Below are 22,152 nucleotides of genomic sequence, written 5' to 3'. Positions count from 1 at the left end.
TAATTTACAATGTATCACAACTGTAAGTGATTATCTGAACCTGATGAGTTTAGAGTAAAGATCAGTGAAAATGTAGGGTGCAGAGAAGAGAACACTGTAGGTTGCTGTATTTTCCCACATACTTGGATTGTTTTGTAAATTTGTCTTACTTATATGAAGTGCATATCATTTGAAATATCTGTGTAGTCGAGGAATGGTTGTTAGGGACGATGCTGAAACCACATTGAAAGATCACAAAGTTGTTCAGTTTCGATTTTTTGGACGGAAAGGGAAAATACTGAGCATTGAGGAGCAGGACAAAATGGCCCTCTGTACATGTGTGCCTGGTATTCAATACACGTTTGCAAAGTAACATTTGTTTTGCTCATTTGTTGGTGGTGGTTTTCTGACCACAGTTTCCTGTCTATGACTGCAGCTGTGCCACCTGAGATAGGTGTTCTGTTTAAGAACACAGGCTGATTGCTCTTTGATAATGTTCAATTGCTGGAGGTCTGCAGTATGAGCTCACTTTCCCTGGTGGACGAGTAAGGGGAAAAGCATAGATTTTTCCTGATTAAGTTGGCAGAGTGATTTCTCCAGTGGTTCTCAACACTCTGGGCCTAATGATATCTGATCCTCGCCAGTATAAAGACTGATGTATGTTTATGTTTTCCCACAGTATAGGGAGAAGTGAACGACTGAAAAAGCCTCATACACCAAGATGGGGAATGGATCCAATTCGACAGAGCAGATGAATGTCTGAATTTTGTGGATTCCGTGACTGAAATTGAAACATTTAAAGAAAAGCAAACATTCAGCCTTAATTGAGAGCACCACTTAGCCAATTAGTGACGCATTGTGCGTAAATACAAACCTTTTTCTTTATATACTTCGAGAAAAGGATGGTGGACTTTTTAAACTTCAATAAAAGGTGAGAGCTGTGAAAGAGATTTGTGAAATTTAAGCTTTTCAGCCTATAAAGAAGGTGCAGGAATTAAGGGTGAACTTCATTGAGGCAAATAACAAACTTCTTGATACAGACTATTACTTCAAAGTAAATTAAAAAAAGTAAAAGCAGGGAATAGGAAGTGGAATTTGTGTGAAAGAAATTTCAACCCTAATGTCAGGAAAAAAGTGATAAGCAAGGTAGAGAAAAACATTTCGGGTTTATTCAAATACAGTTGGCACAATTGTGGTTAACATATTTTAGCAACAATATTTGCGAAAATCCCTTACGCAGCCCTTTGCATGTTAAGACTTGTCTGAATCTGCTGGGATTCAAAATTAATGCAAATTGTCACCAAACTGAACTCACTCATGAAAAGGTAAATTTTACTATAAAATGTGAAGCATGCAGCAACTATGTCACTATTTTGTAGGTAAACACAGCAGCCAATTTGCACATAGCAATGTCTCCCAAACAGCCATGAACTGAACGGCCAATTTTATTTGGGGGATTGTTGGCCAGGACACCGGGAAAAACTCTTTTCTTTTTAAATCGTGCCATGGGTTTTGAACCTGCACCTGAACAGACAGAAGATACCTTGGTTTAACATTTCATCCAATGTACATCTAACAATGCAACATCCCCAGCACTGCATTCGAGTGTCAGCATAGGCTAAAGGGCATCCTGCTGATACATTAATTCTCACAAGAGAGATACGGTTAAAGAAGGTCCTTTGGCCCAATTGATCTCTAAACTTTTTAGCGTACAGTGGCCGAGGAGCTATCAACAACATAAAGGGCATCCTGTTAGCTGAAGGATAATATGAGAATGGCAGCAGAAAGACGGTAGATGTGAGGATTATGAAGAAAGAATGATAAAATGAGATAGCACGATCATATGTGATAATTGCAGCCACAACAGTTAGTGAGAGGTCTGGTGAAATGTGAAGTTTCACCACCGGTTTATGCCTTACTTTCTGAGGAAATATTGAGGAGCTCCAGTGCCTGGTTGTATAATCTGACAGCATTGTGATAATCTTCTCTTTGGAAGTAATAATTTCCACGTTCCCGTTTCTGCTTGCATCTTCGAATGCGGTCGGGAGCTGAGAGTGTCGTAAGGTCAGGAGCATTTCTGACTTTCAGAAGCTGCACTTCATATACGACTGTGGCATCTGCCCGGATATCAGGAGCCCTAAAAGAGAAAAAATACCAATCCATTTATCAGTCCTGTTTCATGTGATTAGGTCCAACATTATTTGTTAACCTTATCAAATTTGTAGAGTTTGTACAGCCTGCAGATAATTAGACCTGAAACAAAAAAGCTAATGGAAGAGTTAGTCATTTCTCTGGAATACACACTGCATGAACCTTGGCATTTTCTGTTTTCAGATAATGCTTGTTCTGTAACAGCTATTAGCTATAAAAAGGTAATTATCTACTCGAAAAATATTTGTCTCTCTCATCATCTCTGCTTCTTTTGATCTGCTTGCTGTTACTTCTCACTATTTTCTGAGTATATCTACTTTCTTCCCAAATTCTCCATTGATTCTCCTGCTTTGTATTCCTTCGTAACCACTGATTCAAATTATGCTCACTCTATATTTCTTTCCCGCTATGCTTCCTTCCATACTGGATGAATGCATCACCATTATAGTGAACCATACACTATCCCCATTTCTGAAAAAATCAATTAAAATCCCAAACTACGCAGAAATACGCTATTGAATTGTTTTCTGATCTTTCACCATGTTTTGATTTGGATGCTCTATTTAACCTCACTGGAAATACTATGAGCCGAAAAGATTAACTGATAAAACATATTCAAGTTAAAGAAAAAAATCCCTTCACACATTGTTGCCCTCGGAATCTCAGTTTTCTTCTCTAGAAATGCTTCATAAGGATGTAAAGTGTAAATTGCAGGGGTTACAATAGTCTGGTGATCTATCTATTGCTGTCCATTCGCAATTACAATTATTGGAATTCCGTCTCCTCTGTACAATGACCTATTTTAGTAGTGTGTTAAAGGCGGATAAAGCAGCCTTTGTGACAATGCCTGGGTCACAAAATGTTCGGTGCAAATTAACAGTCTTATGTCTGATGCAGTTACTTAACTGCTTCATCAATTATTTTCCGTATTGAAAGGGTATGTTTTGCATTTATAGTTCATTGTTGAATAATAATCAGTCATTTGTCATTTTATCTGCTTCACAGCCCTATAAAGCATAGAATATAATTCATATGATTTTCCTAGGAAAGATTGCCAAAAAGTCTGGAAAAAAGCCGAAAATATTATTCTGAGAACACTGTTCTATTCATTGGACAAAGCACATTTTTCTTCCAATATTCTTCTCTGCTTTCCCAAAGTCACTGGCTCTTGCTCAATGGACACCAGCCATCCTCCATTTTGTCTGTGATCATTTATTATTAATTGAGCTTAGATTTGGGACACTGCTGTGCGCAATTGGCTGCCACGTTTCACCCACAAAACATACAGTCAATTCACTTTACAGTATTTTCCGTGAAGCGCTTTGAGACGTCTCGAAGATGTGAAAAGTTGCTATATCAAATGCAAAGATTATTATTATAGTGAGTATTGACATTCAATTTGATCATGTAGAGCATCATGGTCAAGCCCAGTGCTGACCTCACACAACAGGATTGGAGAAAAGTAAGTAGCAGAATTTTAGCTTTTCCCCTGCTTTCTTAGCCCAGCGATAATGAGGCATGTTGTATTGCCTCACTTGAAATCAACTCAACATAGGCCAAGGAATGAATTCAGGGTGTTCTTTGTCTTCATGGCTACATTGGCCACCATATGGTGCATTTATTTACTGTGAAATACTTGCTGCCACCATCCACTTTATCACACAATAGATGTATTTTTATTTTGCTGTAATGATGCCATGATTATTCAACATCATTTTGTATTGGGGACATGGAGTGCTGCAACAACTGCACTATTCATTATAACAGCTGCTATTAGCATCGAGACTGGCTAGTATCAGAGTAGAATTACCTTATAAATCGGTAGTGTTATGCATTAGTACAAAGGGTGTAAAATGAAGGTTAATTTCAGTGCAAGGTTCAGCTGATGGTTATACTGTAACCCATTCAAGCTTCACTCTAAAGGTTTACATTTATGTTTTGCATTATCCATTTGCCATTGCAACTTGCATTACATTGGCTGCCACGTTTTGCCCATAAAAATACAGTTAATTCACTTTACAGTATATTCTGGTAGCGCTTTGAGACATCTCAAAGCTGTAATGAGGCACTATATCAAATGCAAGGATTATTAGTATTATCCACCTATAATGTGTATTAAAAGGATTTTCACATGAAACTGAGTAAAGTTTGGAACTATTTATAATTGCGCAATCGTAAAGGAACACTTGGCCAGAATTTGCTGCAGTGGGTTAGAGAGAGTTGATAAATCAGAGGTGTCAATGTAGCTCATTCGGTAGTACTCTCAACCTCTGAGTCAGAAGGGCATGGGTCCAAACCTCATACCGGAGACTTTGAGCTGACACTCCAGGGGAGCATTGCATTGCTGGTTTTATAATACATAAAGCGTTATTTCCCAGTAATCCACAACAGATTAAATGTGGGTAATAGCAGTGACTATATCACAGACTTAATCTTTCATTGTTTGTGCTGTTCAGTGACGAATGAATAGTTGGCCATCTTACCTGCTGCAAAATTCTTTCAAATTTCTCAAAACAGATCAAATTTCATTTCTGTTTCCAAAGCGCTTTGTGAGATGTCTTCCCGATATAAAGGGCACTTTATCAAATGAAAAGAGTAATACACCTTCATAGCATGAAAAGTAATAGTGGATGTGAATGAATAGAATAGTGATATCTCAGGATACAAGTAACAATAAACCTTTTGAGGATTTTCATATGAATCCCATTTCCCTGCTGGTCGTTTAGATTAGGAAGATCGGAGACCTTGATAATTTCCTTACACAAAATTGGAAATTTTGAGTTGACCAAACATCTTTGGTCTCTTTGATGGTAATTCACTGCTGGAAAAAGCAGCCTTGGCTTTGCTATCAGTAACCATTACAGCCACATTAAATTCACTCAACAATCAGAAAGTATCCTCACTTAGCAGAGCAAAAATCAAGCCACCAATATTAAGCATAATCTTTTATGCTGAGTAAATGCCCAGTCGTACCATTCATGCAATCTGATGGAAGTTGATCCAAAGCAGCCACAAATTGACAGAGAACAAAACCATGAAAGCTCGCTCACTGTCTGTATCTGTTTTAGATTCTGTTTCAACTTCTGCTTCCTGTTCGATGAATGTTTAATTTGCCGAGTCTCTCAGCAAATGCAAGAGTAATAATGTAATTGTGACCGGGGGCAATCACCGTACTGCCTCTCGTCAGATGCTATCCAATCTAATATAAGTCACAATTCATCATTCTGCGTCTTTTGGAAAATGAGAAGCACTATCCTAGAGTGATCATCTGATGGTCCTCCACTGCATCTCCAAACCAAATAAACCAGTTTTAATGCTAGAAGTGCTAAAATCGCAAGTTCCTTGTTTGCTTTGCCTACAACAGTACACAGTCACTAACTACTGTGAATCCCTTGAAACACTTTTAGACATTTAGACGGCATTTTTCACAGTATCAAATGCATGGATTGCAAAGATTGCAAAGGTAAAATAGCTTATCAACTTGTAGCATTTTATGAAACATTCATATAAACATGCATGTGCTTGTTTCAAAAAGCACTACAAAATAACAAAGAGTTAATGGATAACATTTTGCACCTGTTCAGGACTTCATAATTTGAACTCATGCTAAATAAAGAACATTACAAATGGTTTAGCAGGGCAGTCTTAATGTTCTGGTTGCACAACGGTGATTCATAATAGAAATGTCAGAGTTCTGCAGAATCCACAGTTGTTGTTTGTAGTTATAGCAACAAGGATGCTACATGATGTAGAACTTGTACGCACTGAGATTCTTTTGACCTTCACCCTATTATTAATCTTTTGATAATACTCGAACCTGGAATTCCTTGTAATCCATATTGACCTAGTTTCCCTATACCATCCATTCCAGGCTTCCCTGAGGACTAGGTGGTCATTGAGGACAAGGTTTGTTAGTAGGTCCTCTTTCAGCCTTTTCACTAGGAACTCCAGAATATGCTGTATTTCATCCCGATCAAGGAGTTTATAAGTGCACATCTGTTTGTCCCATAATCAATACTGTTCAAGACACTTGAATAAAATACACACAAAGGAAGTTGGAAGGGTCAATCAGACAAACCAATGCTCCTGTCTGAAATTGTTATTATGCTTTACATTGCATTGATAAACATTCACTTCCTTTTGGGACCAAGAATAAAGCCACTGGAACTACAATATAACTCTGTTATAACACCTTGGTAAAATAGACTCAACTGCTTATGCTATAATATAGTTACATGCATGGAGGGATTGGTTTGCTGGATTAGACTGCAGACTGAGTCTTCTTTTCCCATCCTCCAATAAACATTGTAGGGTTTTCATCACAGAGAGGTAGAAAAGCCCATCAAAAACTATTTAACCTTTTTCAGAAGAAGCTTGTAATCCCCTATAAAATGCTGGTTCTTTTGCTCAGATATTTCGCCTGTGGAACGCAACCCCGTTAGGATTGAATAATGTAGACTGTGGTATGGACTGCTGGAGTTCTGTTTGATTCTCTGAGGGGGTTAGGAGGAGATTTTATTTGGAAGCATTTACCAGTGCTTCTACAGCTCCCTCAAGAGTTAAGTGGGATAGAGCCAGCCCTTATACATCTCCCTCAAGAGATAAGTTGAATAGAGCCTGATTTCTGTCTGGTTTGAATGGAAGCCATACATTCAATTGGCCAGGCAGCCTATTCTCATAGCACATTTTCCTATGAATAGAATTCTCAGAAAGTGGGAAATGAACTTTCCTATTTAGATCTTAAACAAGAATTGATTTAGTTTTAAGTGTGAAAGTAATGGAGCTATAGAGTATCTGGAACATGAGATTACGTTTGGGGAATATAAAGTTGTGCTATCTTCATTACAATCTTATGATCCAACAGGCTTCTTTGGACTACAGTCACAACACAGTCGAGCACTGGGCTACACTGGACCCTATTTACAAACCTTTGTGTACATTTCAGATATCTTTGTTTTTTTGTTCCCATACAAAAATATATCTGCTATATTTTTAGATTTATTTCTAGTTATGCAATGGCATCATTCTGTCAGCTCGTGAAGATAATAAAAATCCACTTAAATTGGGACTTTTTTCATGTAAAAAAGACGACAGCACCCAGGGAGGGATAAGTTTTACAAGCCATGTGTATGATAGGGTAGAGTTTAGTTGCACACAATCGTAAATCAAGCAATAATTCTATAAAATTCTTCTGCCCCACCAATTACCATTATTTCAATCTGGCCTCCATCCCTCTGTAGACAACAATCACTTTCTGTCTACTCCTCATGCCTTAGCAGTAATTAAATCATTTAGATCCCATAAAGATTCTGGAAGCTTTAGATTTATTTTCAGTACTCTTATTCATTTATAAAGTAAGGAATGGACTTGCTGGAGTTTATAATTATCCTTTTATGTAAACTGAACACACAATGTAAAAGCCTGAGACTTGTCATAAGCATAAAATTTGACCGAAAGCAGAATATGATGAGAAATCCAATATATCACATCAGATCATCTTGATTCCCCGCTCAGAACAAGCCAAGAGAGCTCTGTAACCTTAGGCATTGGGTAAGGTTGGAAGATTGATTTAAACCTGCCAAGACATTCTATTAACATTGCCTATTACAGACATGCAGTGTTTTCTGCTCAAAAGATTTTAAACATAATGGGTGAAAGGTCTAAGTGTGTGTGATTAATTTAGAAGACCCATTATTTGGTAAATGTTTGGTATAATTCAATCTTTCCACTGTTGCATTGTACAGGGCAACCAGATATTAGCTATTCACTGGCAAAACCTGTCATTAGCTGAAGCACTTTAGACAAACAATACAACATTATTAGGTCTTAACTTGTATGAAACAAGCCTAAGGTAATAAAGATCAATGCTGGGTTCATCGTTATATGCCGTATTTCGAAACAGCATGACTTTTGGCATTGATGGAATAATCTTTCTTAAACTCATGACAGTGTTTTTCACTTCTTAATTCTTTAAACCATACAATCTGGGAATGATTTGTATGAATGTCTGCACCAGGAAAATTAACCAAGGAATGAAGTACTTGCTTCGCAATATAAGCCGTTATTGTTCTTGTTGAAAGCCACAGTTCCAAAGACTAGGAAAAGCTTGATGAATACTGTCTTAGCCGGAACTAGGCCATTGATTGTTAGGTTTTAGTTTATTTATTATTATTATTGTTCAATTATTTCGGTCAATAATTCTGTCCTTTCCAAGCTGAAGGTCCTTGTTTTGTTATCAAATACCCAGCCTACCTATGAGAGCTACTTCACTCGCTGCTCCCTCTACTCAGCAAACAACAAGAACAACTTTCATGTGTATAGCACCCCTCATGCAAGGTAGGGTCCCAGAGCGGTACCTCTGATAATTCAGCTCTCCCACAGCAATAGACTAGAGTGTCAGCCTTGAAGACTATGAGTTTGAAGTGCCGATGTAGGGATCGAATTTACAACCTTTTGTCTCAGAGGCGAGAATGCTACCATCTGAACTAGGCAGACACCTGAACTGGTTTGCGGAATAACTCAACGTTTTACCCACAAATATACAGTCAATTCACTTTACAGTATATTCTGTGAAGTGCTTTGAGATGTCTAGAAGACTTGATAAGGTACTATATCAAATGCAAGAATTATTATTGTTATATCAATATTAACTCAAGTTTTAAAGTGTCACTAACTGTATTCACAGCACGAGGCTCATTGTAATCACTGGAATACATTCTGTGTGATTTCTCTGTTTTTTTACACTGTTTGAAAAGCTCCGGAAAAGTCAACGTTACTCAAGTAAATCAAACTAAAAAGCTAATTCAACAGAGCAAGTACATTTCTGGTGGAATGGAGGGAAGTCATCTGGCATGGAAGCCTCCTCTACCTGATGGTTTTTTAATAGTCTACAGGTCTATTTTAGGCAACGGTACTCCTTTGAAAGGCGAGTTGCATGTTCTAATCACGCATATGGAAAGAAGTCAGGTGCTGAATACAAACCACATTACTTAAGGGAACCAAGCAAAACGATAAAGCCACCTACATTAATGATGAAGTAGAAACATTTGCGAACTGATGATTGCTCCAGAGACATTATGTGGTGAGCAGGGTGTGTACAAAGCAGCTCAGGTGGTACATCAGCTACACCCAATACTGGGACTGCTGCCTAACAAGGTTTGCCTGAGGCTAATGGATAACAGACAGGGTGGTGCAAGCAGCAATAGTATTTTGTTGATCGCATCTTCTCATGTGCAATTTGCAGCAGATTTATGGAAATAAAACAGAATCATTAGTTCAAATCACATTAACCTTCACAAAGGAATCATAAATGTAAGCCATGATTTGTATCCCTCAACTATGCCAACCTGTTGATCAATGTTGTTAATTGTAGCAATTGGTAAGGTGAAATTAAAAACATTGAATATGAATGTTTGTGAGAAATGGAGCACATTTCTCACTAATTATATTTGCGTTAGAAGATAATTGAATCATGCCAAGATTTAATACATTTTTAAGATGCTCCCATTATTTGGTCTCTTTACAGTGCTATAATCTTCGAAAAATCTTTGGAAACTAAAGTTGTGCCAGAAAACCAAGGGATGGCAAATGTTACAGCCTTGGATTTTTTTAAAAAAGGCAAGAGATTAGTTTTATTTTGATCGTGGGTCAACTTCTAGAAACTATAACCAGGGATAAAGTTTGCAAACCCTTTGAAAGGCAGTGGGGCTGTGGAGCAGGCAGCACAGCACACACTGTTGTAAGTGCAAACACATGTACAAAGCTTTATCAGTCCTCATGAGATCGCATTTTTCTCTTGCACTACAGATGCATAGTGCCATTATAGTACTGGCATGACCAATGTCAAGCAATTGATCTCAAAGTGAAAAGTAATTGTTTTTTATGTAAACACATTGTTATGTAGTTGAATTCATGTGGTTGAATTTCCAATTAGCTACAATCAAAATCTGTAAACTGATACACCAGAACATTACATAAGCACCAAAATTGCTGGATATGTTTGTGAAGTGCTAATATCAGCTTACAATGGATGTGCAATGTTTGCCAAAGTTTTCAGAGAAGAACAAAATAGGCTGCTACAAGTTTCATCCTGTTGTTGAAAGCTGTTAGTCATACGTATAACCTTGGAGTAGGTCAAACAGCAAAGATTCAGTAGTGATGACTTCAGCTCTCCCATGCAACACTATGCTGTCCAATTGTGGTGACAACAACAACAACAAGATTTGTATGGATGACATTCTCACAGAACGATACCTAAAAAAATCTCAAGGCCAGCACAAGCTGTGTTCCAAGCATTCGTGCAGAAATACATATTTTCACTAATTGGGTTCTGACCAATAAAGATTGCTTTGATGACTGTATTTATTGTTGAAATGAAGAGAAATCATTCACAAAAACGAGAACTAATAGATACTTATACGAATGACAGATACAAAGTTCACCAAAGCATCCTGTTATGTCCAATCTGTCTATTGTTCTTTGCAGGGACCTGATCTCTCAGATTATATCCATCAACAACAATAATGCTGTAGCAATTTTTTTAAGCAGCGTCCATGCAAAAGATTTAAATGTACCTAACAGTTCTGGTGTACCATTTCCAAAGGGCTGTGGTGACTTCCAGCAAAGTCCTGAACAATAATCCAGATGTTAAACCAATTGTGCCTGAAGCTAGATGTAAATTTAAATACTATACAGTACTTGCTCTGGAATGATCTAACTTCATTGAGTAAGCTTCAGCTATTACAGCTCATGATTCTGATTTCAATATGATTCCTTATTCAAATTGTCATTTGCCCATAAGTAGTTAGAAATGATAGCCCACCTCCTCCCCCCACCTCCAAAAAATGTACTTCCAAGAATGATTTTACATAACCTTTCATTCCGAGTTCAGAGGAAAATTTCAGGAATGCATCATGTTGATGGGCTACATAAAAAATCATTGCAAAAAGATTGAGGAACACCATTAAATGTAAACTAATAAATCTGAATTTACAACTATAACATTGCCAGAGCCTCAAAACCCCTTGAAGAATTTGGTCTCAGTTCAACATTCAGTAGAATATTTGACTGCATGTTTTATGAAACCACAGTAATGTATGATGCTGGCAAATGTATTTTGAGATTGTACTATTTTTATCTAATCTTTTGAGATAAGACCAAATGCGAGTTTGTTAATCCAGTAGCAAAGACAGATACGCAAAAGCCTTTTCTTAATAAATCGCGTGAACTATTCCCCCTTTCACAGATCCTTTTTTTTGTCTTTGCTAAGGACTGCTGTAAGAACTAATAAGCTTATAAAATCATACCATTGGTATCTCTCATGTTGCAGTAGAGAAGTATCAGTCAGAAGGTCCACTGTCTATCTTGGCCAGAGAACCATCCTGGACTATTGCCAGACACCCCACCTTCCTAACATTGATCGATATTTTATTCAATTTAAATACAATGTTTCTCTTTACTGACTATATCTTTGGTCTGTTGCTATCGTTGTTTGTATATTTGGCTTAAAATCTACCTAAATACTGAGTAGATAAGTGTTGCGAGTGAAACACACATAGACACACATTTTTACAAATGATACAAACATTGATAACAACAGAACCAACTGTATATGTGTTTTAGTTCATTGAATCCAGAAAGAATTAATCCAAATTCATGTATCAGAGTTGACGAGCTAGATTGGAAGTAAATCAATACTTTCTGTTCATGACCTGCTCATACAGCTAGCATTAATATTTGGACAGCATCAGTGCATGTAAGTCCATGATCAATTCGTGCCTTGTAGATAGTTTACCTTCTATAATTGTTGAACAGGATCATAAGACTGGTGGCTGCCAATGTTTTAATCTATTCATCCTGTTTATTTGTTGCAGGGTTGAATCAATGAAAAATCTAACTCCTGTTATGCGGGTCCTCAATCCTTGACTTTCACCAACTTGTGCCTAATACTCTCCACAATTAGGTAAGCAGAGTGCATTCCTCCAAGGAGAGAGTGTGCGTTCCACTCCAGACACAGGGAAATTTGGATATGTAGGCAGAGTGTCAGTGAATCATCAAAAAATGGGCATCTGTGTAGTTTGGGAATCCATCCATCATGGTTAGCAGTAAAGGGTCTCCAAGAGATTTCATGCTGGACATGCATGCATCTTGCAGTTTTCATCCTATTGCAACAATCGGAGTTTTATTAGAGATGTCCTTATTTTCTCTCCAGCATCTACTGCAACTGGTGTTGCCATATTCTCAGTAGAATTTTGCTGTGTGGACAATCAGTGATATGTTTGAGTAGTCATATGGGAAAAGGCACAGTGTACCTGGGTATTGGTCTCCTCCACATTACCCAGGCCACCTTTTAAAAGAGGAGAGGGACCAGGCTTACAGCTGCCGAAACCCACTCCCTACATTTGTCTACAATCTTAAGCCCAGTTTCCAGTGGATCTTAAAACCACTGTTCATAGGATGTGAAAGTGACAGCTGGTTTACATCAGTAAACAGCACGTAGTATAGCATTCACCCAGTTAAAATGGAATTCAATTATTTTATTACATCAGCAATCATCTCAAAATGAAATAAATATGCAACAAAAACCCTTGCAGCTGCATAACACAAGGCTAATTACATCTTTAAAACAAGCTCTGTCCTTAGATGAATGAGGAAAGCACCAGCAAAGTTCACTTATGTGCTTTCAGAGTGAATGGTTTACGACTAGCGTAAATCTCACAGTAGGACAAAGAATTTGCCTCCTTTTAAAAATTCTAAACATTGAAGTAAAATAGCATTATGCAATACAGCGTTACTTATCTGTGTGCCAGAGACTTGAATTATCAATTGCTTAACTATCTTTTTCAACATGGTAAATTGTGATCTCTCAGAATCTCTACATATTAAGATATGAAAAGATAATTATTTTCATATTCCAGTTTACATGGAACATTACATTGAACCTTACAACATATAAATAGGCCAGTTATCCATATAAAATCCAGGATAAAACATTAGCAGTCCATGCTGGTGTTGAATCCCTTCTGCTTTACCCCTTTCTTCTTTTCTTCCTCATGTATGCATCAAGTTTCCGCTTGAATGCTTGGATGCTTTCTGCTTCACCCGCAGCTTCTGTCAATGAGCTCCACATTCTCATTAGCCCTTTGCATAAAGAATTTCCTTCTAAACGTCCCTTTAGATCTGCTATTGACTGCTATCTTATATTTATTTCCCCTTGTCTTGGACTCACCAACAAGTTGAAACAGTCTATTTAATAATACTGTACACTAATCCTTGCATTTGATATAGAGCCTTATCACGTCATTTATACGTCTCAAAATGCTTTACAGAATATATTGAAGGTTGGATTGACTGTGTATTTTGTGGACAATTAACATCCAGCACAATTTTAAACATTTAGTCAGGTCCTTTAATATTGGGTATCCACTCCTCTGCACCAGCATATTTTTATACCGTTGTGAAAATTTGAGTGACCTTTAATTGTGTTCTGCTACCACCTGAGAAGAGATGAGTTTTGCATCAAGTGCACCAGCATTTTCCCCACTTTCTTATGGGAATATACAGTATATAAAAAATAAACTGCTGATGGCCATAGGCCCTATTGGAAATCAATTGTTCCTAGCTGCACTAGTTCTGACATATGTGTGCAAATCTGAGCACACTGAATGACATTCATGCCTGATGAATCAGTGACTCCTATGCTCCCATTTAAATTTACCCCTTTGGAATTTGTGTCAGTTTTAGACAGAGCCCATATCACATTGCCTCGGGACTTTTTCCAGTAACAACAACAATAACAAAAACAAGATTCCATTTATAGAGCGCCTTTCACGTCGGGAGGATGTCCCAAGGCGCTGGACAGTTGGGTCAGGACCCGAGCAGTGGGGAAATGGTCAGGGTGAGGGGAGGGAAGGGAGGGAGCGACGAGGGGGTAGAGAGTCGAGAGGGGAGCTGAAGGCACGGTCAAAGAGAAAGGTCTTGAGACCGGCCTTGAAGGAGGAAAGGAGGAGGCAACGCGAAGGCACTGGGGGATTGAGTTCCAGAGCCTAGGGGCTGAGAGGCTGAAGGCCCGGCCACCGATGTTAGGGCGGTTGGAGTGGGGGATGTGGAGCAGACCGGAGCCAGAGGAACGGAGGGTACCGGCAGGTAGGTAGGGGGTTAGTAGGTCGGAGAGGTAGGAGGGAGAAAGGCCTTGAATGGCCTTGTAGGTGAGGATGAGGATCTTGAATTCGAGGTGAAGTGTAGATTCACTTTTGGGTGAAGTGTAGATTTTGTTTTCAATTTTCAGAATTTAAAGAAAGCACTCTGCTGACATAATTTGCAGACATTTTCAAAGTTGCACAGCCCACCAGGCTCTCAATTGCAAAGTCAATTAAATTGGTAGAATTGAGGGAAATTTGTGCACTTAAATCATTACTCCCAAAATAATAATAATCCTTGCATTTGATACAATGCCTTTCATAACAGGAGGACAACTCACAGGAGATGCTTCACAGGATTTACTTTAGGATTTACAGGATTTTATTTTATTCATTAAGTGAATGTCGCAGCCAATTTCTACACAGCAGTATTTCACAATCAGTCTTGAAGTGAATGACCAGTTTTATCTGGGGGATTATTGTCCAGGATACAGGGAGAAAATACCTTCTCTTTCGAATAGTGCCATGGGATCTTTAACGTCCACCTGATCAAAAATGCTACCAACTGAGCCGGATTGACACTTAAAAGGGTATATGATCCACCTTTCTGTATACTGGAAAACGGTAAGAAAATGGCACCACCAGAAATGAAAATTAGGATGAAAATCTCTTGTGATTTGGAATGATTCCTGAATATGTGCCTTGCAATTTGTATAAGAAAAATTACTTCAACTTAAAGCACTTTCTTTACATTCTGCAGGGTTTATGGCCGCTTCTAGTTTGTTCATGCCATATGTTGTTTTCTCATAAACTGATCTTTGCCACAGTTCGTGTTTTTTGGAAAATGAATCACAGAGTGGGAATTGTGGATAAGCAATAACAGATTTTATCCATAACCACAAAGACAGAGAAATAAGTATTTTAAAGCATCAGATGAAAATGTGCATGAATTTTGCAAAAATGGCTACTTGCAAATAAACAGATTAGAAATTGCAAAATAAACTGTAGTTGGAATTGTCAATTCCAATCACAAGGAACAAACACTTGGGAGAGAAATTCCGCCTGGGTCAAGATTTACTCTACTTACGTAGAATTTTCAAGTGTCCAGAATTTGCCACATTCTTAAATACAGCTTTAAGAACAAACTACAACTTCAACGGTAAGACTCAATCCAACAATTTTCTAAATTCTGGACTAACTAAAAAGGCAGATAAACAGACTAAATTTAGACCCAAGTGGAATTTCTTCCCCGCTCTGCATGATCAAGAATAGCTTTTTAGAGAAATTAGTTAAAATTCAGTTTAAATAATGTACACCATGAAATCTTACTTCCCAGTAAAAGTTTGCAAAGATGAAAATGACCTGCAGCGATAGATGTTCTGATCAATTTTTTTCTGTTTTTTTAAGCCGACCGAGTCAAATAAACATATAGCGAGATTTACTTTTTAATTTCTGTGACATGAATCAACTTTCGACATTAACTGATGTAACCTCACCAAGCTACTAGCTCTCTTCAGCTTGGCTCAGTTAATCAAACAACAAGAACCAACTTGGTTATGATCAAGAAGGCCCTTCCAGAATGAGCCACATTTCTAAAAACAGTGACCGCATTTATCGGTAATTACGTGAGATATTTGAGACTGTTCCTGCGATTAAGTGCAATGCATATGCAAGCTATATCTTCTTTCTATTTTGTTGGGGGGGGGGTTTCAGCCATTCCCAATCTTGTTGTGATATGTAATTCATTAATTAATTCACATTCTCCAGCAAGTATAGTTGGGAGCAGGAACTCTTGAGTGATGTTTTCCACCACTCAGCCAATTTGGTGGTGAGACCCCAAAAATTCAAATTTTACAGTCTCTTATCACGTGGCAACACCTCAAAACATTTCAGAGGCTATTAACCTCAAGTGGCTGTTTTGGTAGGCAAATATGGTGGTCAGCAAAGCCAACAAACAGCAATGAAGTGTATTAATCTGAAGGACTGTTGGCCAGGACACTGGACCCATTGTGGCACCTCCACTGTCGTTGCTGCTGAAATCCATTAATTCAACCCAGACCAGGGATCAAACCTGAACCTTCTAGGTCTGTAGTGGCTCCATGCCACACAACAGGATGTCTGTCTTTATCAACTGAACCATAGGGGAATTCACCCCCCTTTTAAATGTTCTACCAACATGAAAAGTATTTTTTATAAAAACACGACATAATAGCTGGTATATATTTAATGTGGCAGCCAGGAGACGAATACCTGCAGCATTCTATGTCAATGCGCTGCATTATAAATTAAATATGTGCAGAACTTTCATTCGTACAATCCCAGTGAAACAATATTTATCCCAGTAAAAGCACAAAGCTCTTTCAGAGTGTTTATTATGTATGAGAAGAATGATCAAACCCTCATCTAGCCATCTGCTCTTCATCAAAAAATATGTTGTTTTTGGCACTAAGTGTTATTCCCTTTCATCTAGTGCAAAAAAGGCAGTTCAGTGCTCATCCACAGGTCACATTTGACTGATTTAACAAATCTGCTCAAATTTGATTTTATTTACTTCATTTCAGGCAAATAAAAACAAGAGGTGTCTGACTTTCTAGATTAACATTTAGGAGGTAGAGCCATTTAAAATGAAGATACGATCCTTTTTTCTTTTTCAGATTTAAGGGTTGATGACAACAAATCTCTTCCATGTCCTTGGCTGGGAGACGACAGGTAGCATTTCATTTTAATAACTACTGCACTGATAAACTCAGGAGTTTTGATTCCTTATATGCAGGGGGTAGATATTAAGTCATCTGTTAACACTGATTTTGTGACACTATTTTTGTTAAGATTACTTGGGGTGATTCAGTTTCAGAATACTCACAATAACATTCAAAGACTCTCATCATAAAAAAATAGGTTTAAATCATGTTTTTTATTTCACTGTTTTTGCTTTAGTTTTGATGGATTACCAATAAGTAGGGATCATAAAACATTCAATGTCACTCAGTTAAAATTGCTAGGAGGAGTTTGACTGCATGTTCCCAATATTTGTTTTCCCAAACAAATGTCATGTCGACTTATGGATTTCCACTCATCAGAATATCAGAATCGCTCCAGTAAAATTCTATTGTTCTTCTCTCCGTCTTGTTATTAACCAGGTGTTAACTTCTCTACCAAGGAGAAAATTCTCACCATCCACAGAATCAATTTAAACACGGGGCAGGATTGATGGCCAGGTGAAAACTTGATGTATGAAAGTCGAAGAATGCACTAAGTCAACAGTAAATGTTCCCATGAACAAAACACAAAATACTGCAGATGCTGGAAATCTGAAACAAAAACAGAGCTGAGAAAGCTCAGCAGGTCAGGCAGCATCTATGGAGAAAGGAAAGTGAGTCAACGTTTCAGGTCCACCACCCTTCGTCAGAACGGACAAAGGGTTCTGACGAACAAAGGGTTCTGACGAAGGGTCATGGACCCAAAATGTTGATTCACTTTCCTTTCTCCATAGATGCTGCTTGACGTGCTGAATTTTCCCAGCTCTCTCTGTTTTTGTTTCAGTAAATGTTCCCTTTTGAATAGATTGAATAAAGCACTTAACAAAAGTATCACTCAATCCTGTGTAGTAAATATGTCTGCATACGGTTGGCTTATAGTCGAATTGGAGTCAGATGGAACTCACTGAAGATTGTCAGATGTGAATTTTGACAATATGATATTTCATAACATCAAATTTGTTCTGAACTTTAGCATTTTTTGCCACCTACAAGTTATTGTAAGGAAAAAACATAACTGGGGTACATACTTTTAAGAGCTGTATAGCTTTAAACAGTGTTTTAAACCAGATTAATTATTGGTTGTGAAGCCTTTAATAAAGGGCATTGGAACATATCAAGGCTGCTTCAGTGTACCTTTCTAGTAGGTTTACTTTCCCAAGAATTCACACAACATGGTATGTGATTTTCTGAGTGAAGTAATTCTTTGAAACATTTTGCTGTAGTTTTGATCCCCGTTATGACAGTGTAACATTTTATCCCTTGCAATACCAAGGTATCAAGTTAGACACACGCACATATACAAATATGATAAGTAATTCTGTATAACCAGAACATAAAATAGATAAATAATGAAAGGTAAATAGCTTACAGGGGCTAATTTTAGATGAGGAATTTTACTGGAATGTCTTGACTGTACAAACACATAATCTCTGCAAGAAGAAGAAAAATATTGTGACTGGCAATACCGATAATCTCTGACATTTGTGAGCGAAACATGTGAAGCATTTTGTATTGTTGAATGTCCCTCTACCATGCTGCCATCTGCCACATAGTCATGCCTCTTCTATTATTTTAATAGGAAACTGGTTGCTCCACATATCACATCAATATTAGAGATAGAATGCAGGTAAGTCCCTAGATATTAGTTAAAATGTATAGAACTGCCATGACCAATGTAATGTTTCCTGAAGCTGGTCAAATATGATAATTCTTAATTATTACACTTTAGTTATTAGCTAGATGTAAAGTCGTATCCCTGTTATCCTGGTTTATATTCCCGTCCTAATCCAAATTCAAATTAACTGGCTGCTCATTTTATTGTTGCTTAAGGGATGTTGCTGGTGCAGACTAGCTTCCTTGTTGGTCTATTTAACAACCTTCACTTCATTTCTAATCCATTATATTTCATGCAGCATGTTCATATACTTTATGTCCTGGTACAATTTAAACTTACCTTTGGAAAGAATATGCATTAATTGCTAAATCTGTCTATCCTGTTGACTTTATTATTTAGTTAAATATATATTTTTTTACAACTGAGCACCATTTTTTAAATTAAAAGATGGAACTTAACCACACTTCGTCCAACATGAAGTAATAATCGGTAAGTAATGGACATTTAAAAATAAGTCAACAGGGCGAAACTTAGTGCATTTATTTCAAAACATCTGAACTGGCCAATGAGAATATTGACACTGGCAAAATCCAGTGTATATATTTGAACAGAATATTTTAAGGAAGGAAAAAATCTGTTTTGAAATTTAGACTGCAAACTCCTTCGCCTTCCAATCAATACAAATTCCCATCTGGGTGATATTCTGGGAACGAAAATCACATGAAAGTGATAAAGACCTGCACACTCATTATCCGAAGCTCCCAATGCATGTCACCAATCTTTTCATTTTCTCACATTGAAAAGATAATTCAAACATCTCCCTGCAGCAGTTAACAGAGTAGAAGTGCTGAGTCTTTTGGTGAAGACATTTAATATGTTTGAGAATTGCTGTCACCATAATACCAGTCTGTTATCATTGCATGAGGCAACAAATTCCAAATGCCTACTCAAAACCGCAATAAAACAAAATGATTTCAAGGAAGAAACCAGAGATGATAAACTGAAAATTGGTTATTATATAGAAGATGCAAATCAAACTTCTTTCTGTAGAACAACATATTTAATATATTTGACTAATAATTTGGTCCAAATTGCAACAATTTCTAGTGGGTTTTCCTAATAATGACCCAGAGACTGACACAGAATATTTTGGCAACCAGATGCATGTCATCCTAACTTGTGCGACATTTACTGCTCTGAATGCTGATCTGCTCTGACATTTACTGTGTTGGAGATCAAATTACCACCGTCTTCTGGAAAGGAATAATCTGTGTGTTGTTTGGAACACATCTCAAGATTTACCTCTTTGACCATGCTTACAGTCATCTTTTCCCTTCCCACCCACTTCAGCTCCCACCCCCAGCTTGAGAGCTCAGCTAACTGTCAAGCGCTTTGAGATTTCCTCCCAACATGAAAGCCTCTCTATAAATGTAAATCGTAATGGAAAGAACTGATGATTATTATTTTCATGTTCACCCCATTTCTCCACCATCTGTTCTGGGATCTTTTGATATCCCAACATCTTGAAGTACTGTAGTACTTTTACACTACTGTTAGAATACTGGTATAAAAAATATGACCTTACCTCCCAAGATGACCATATGCATATTTTCCATCAGAGATCACAAGAGCGATTTCATTCAATTCCATTGAATACGCACAGAGTTCAAGAGCCTACATGAAACAAAAACACATCCAAGCATTCATTTGCGGAAATTTATACATTTTCAAGGTGTATCATATGGGACAGCTGTATGTATTTTTGTGCAAAAGTATGGATAGAATTACATTAAGCTCATTTGTATGTGTACTTCTGTAGCCCCAGTGCTGCTTAATTTACAGGGCTCTGACACCATTAACACTTAAGAACAACAACAGATGGCATTTGGATAGAACCCTTCTGTTGAACTATATCTTAGAGTGCTTTGTACTGGTGGGGGTTGGACGTTGAGCAAGGGAAAGAGAGAAATGACCCTAGGTGAGGGAGAGGAGGTAGGTTTTAAGGTTGGAACTTGAAGACAGATAGAGAGTGAGTGAGGTGGAGGGATAGAGCCAGGTAGTTCCAGAGATTAGGGGCATAGTGACTGAACATATTAACACATTAGAACCAAACCTTATTATGATCAACTCAGGTTACCAAACTGAATGTGAGATAATTCCAAGATATTTGTTGATTTGCAAATGAAACAAAGCTCAACATATTTACCAGCATTGAAAAATAAAGATTCTTGTTCAGGTAAATTTAAAATAATTTGTATATCATGACACATTTTTATTTCAATTGAGCTGAAAGGAACATGATTTCCAGCAGGTAAAACTAGGAGGTGTGTAAAACCTTCAGTTGCAGTGAAGAGCTTAAACAAGTCTGACGTTGGTGACTAATCCTGTGAAATGACCTTTCATGAAATTGAAATTTTTCAACTGTGGGAATGATTCATTTCAGTTGAGACTAACAGTGAGACCTGAGTGAATTTTTGCTGTTTAATCTAGTAGTTACAGAGTGCTTAAAAAATAGTCTCCTATCCAACCTCTTAGCCAAGATGTGATATGAATCATGCAGGAGAATATAACAGAAGGAAACTAAAATAAATTGGGTTAAATAAAACAGTAAAACATGTTGCACTCCCTGATGGTTCAGAGGATAAATGAATCATCTCATATAGTTCTGAGTCATATGGACCATGACATTTTTAAAAAAAAATAATCTGGACATCCCACACCAAGGCAAAAGGCTACCATAGCATATTGCACCGAGAACTGAATCACAGTTAATTAAACATCTGAGACCAATAATTCTTCCTCGGTCTTTAATTTGTCTTTTTTTTCTTAACATTTCAGAATGTGCAGATTTTGGCAGACTCTTCAATTCAGTCTTGAATTTGGGAAACGTTTTTCTGTAGCTCTTTAAAGAACCAGTGAAAACGTCAAAAAACTGGCTTCAAAAGTAAGGCTGAATTTAAGAATCTTCCAAAACTTGCACATTCCGAAACACTGAGGAAATAGGCTTAAGTCTAGAACCAGGTGTAAAATCTGGCCCCTGTTCATGTGGATGGAAAATTAGTCAATTTCTCTGCCCCCACCCTGAATTAGCTGTACACAAGATGACCACAGATAAACAGTGCTGATGGACATTGTAACCAAAAGGCTAGGAGCAGCCCTTTCAAGTGATAAAATAGGAGCAGCTGTTTCCTGCACTGCACACATATGTATAAATAAAGCATAGACCTTCTCATACCATAAAACAGCCAGGCAGCAGAGATATTTTAGATACCATTTCATTCCCTTTCATAAGTATGTCTTAAAGAAATCTTGCTTATAATGACCATGTTTTCCTTAAAACGTTCAAGAGAAGTTCCAGCTACAATTACCTGAGTGGGGTATTGAGGAGTTTATTTTCTAAAACTAGCTCGTCACAGATGTAATATGAGAAGTGAAGCTGCAGGTCAAATCCATGTGTGAATAATTTTTGGATTGGCTGCAGCAACACTGATCTTATCCTCGATTAGAGTGT

The 22,152-nt window shown here is 37.5% G+C and overlaps 1 protein-coding gene across 1 annotated transcript in view; it reads right to left on the bottom strand.

Moving 5' to 3' along the window:
* fkbp16 (FKBP prolyl isomerase 16) overlaps window positions 1–22,152 on the bottom strand; it is a 32,973-nt gene that overhangs the window by 6,694 nt on the left and 4,127 nt on the right. Inside the window, exons 3-4 of the mRNA XM_007909789.2 lie at window positions 20,227–20,315; window positions 1,899–2,116 (exon numbers count right to left, since the gene is read on the bottom strand). Of these exons, the coding sequence (XP_007907980.1) occupies window positions 1,899–2,116; window positions 20,227–20,315 (307 nt within the window). The remainder of the gene's footprint in view (window positions 1–1,898; window positions 2,117–20,226; window positions 20,316–22,152) is intronic.

The sequence above is a fragment of the Callorhinchus milii genome, unplaced genomic scaffold (assembly GCF_018977255.1).
Source record: "Callorhinchus milii isolate IMCB2004 unplaced genomic scaffold, IMCB_Cmil_1.0 Scaffold26, whole genome shotgun sequence".
Taxonomy (NCBI): Eukaryota; Metazoa; Chordata; class Chondrichthyes; order Chimaeriformes; family Callorhinchidae; genus Callorhinchus; species Callorhinchus milii.
Note: the sequence above shows the minus strand (reverse complement) of the source record. Positions and strands in the feature narration are given on the sequence as shown.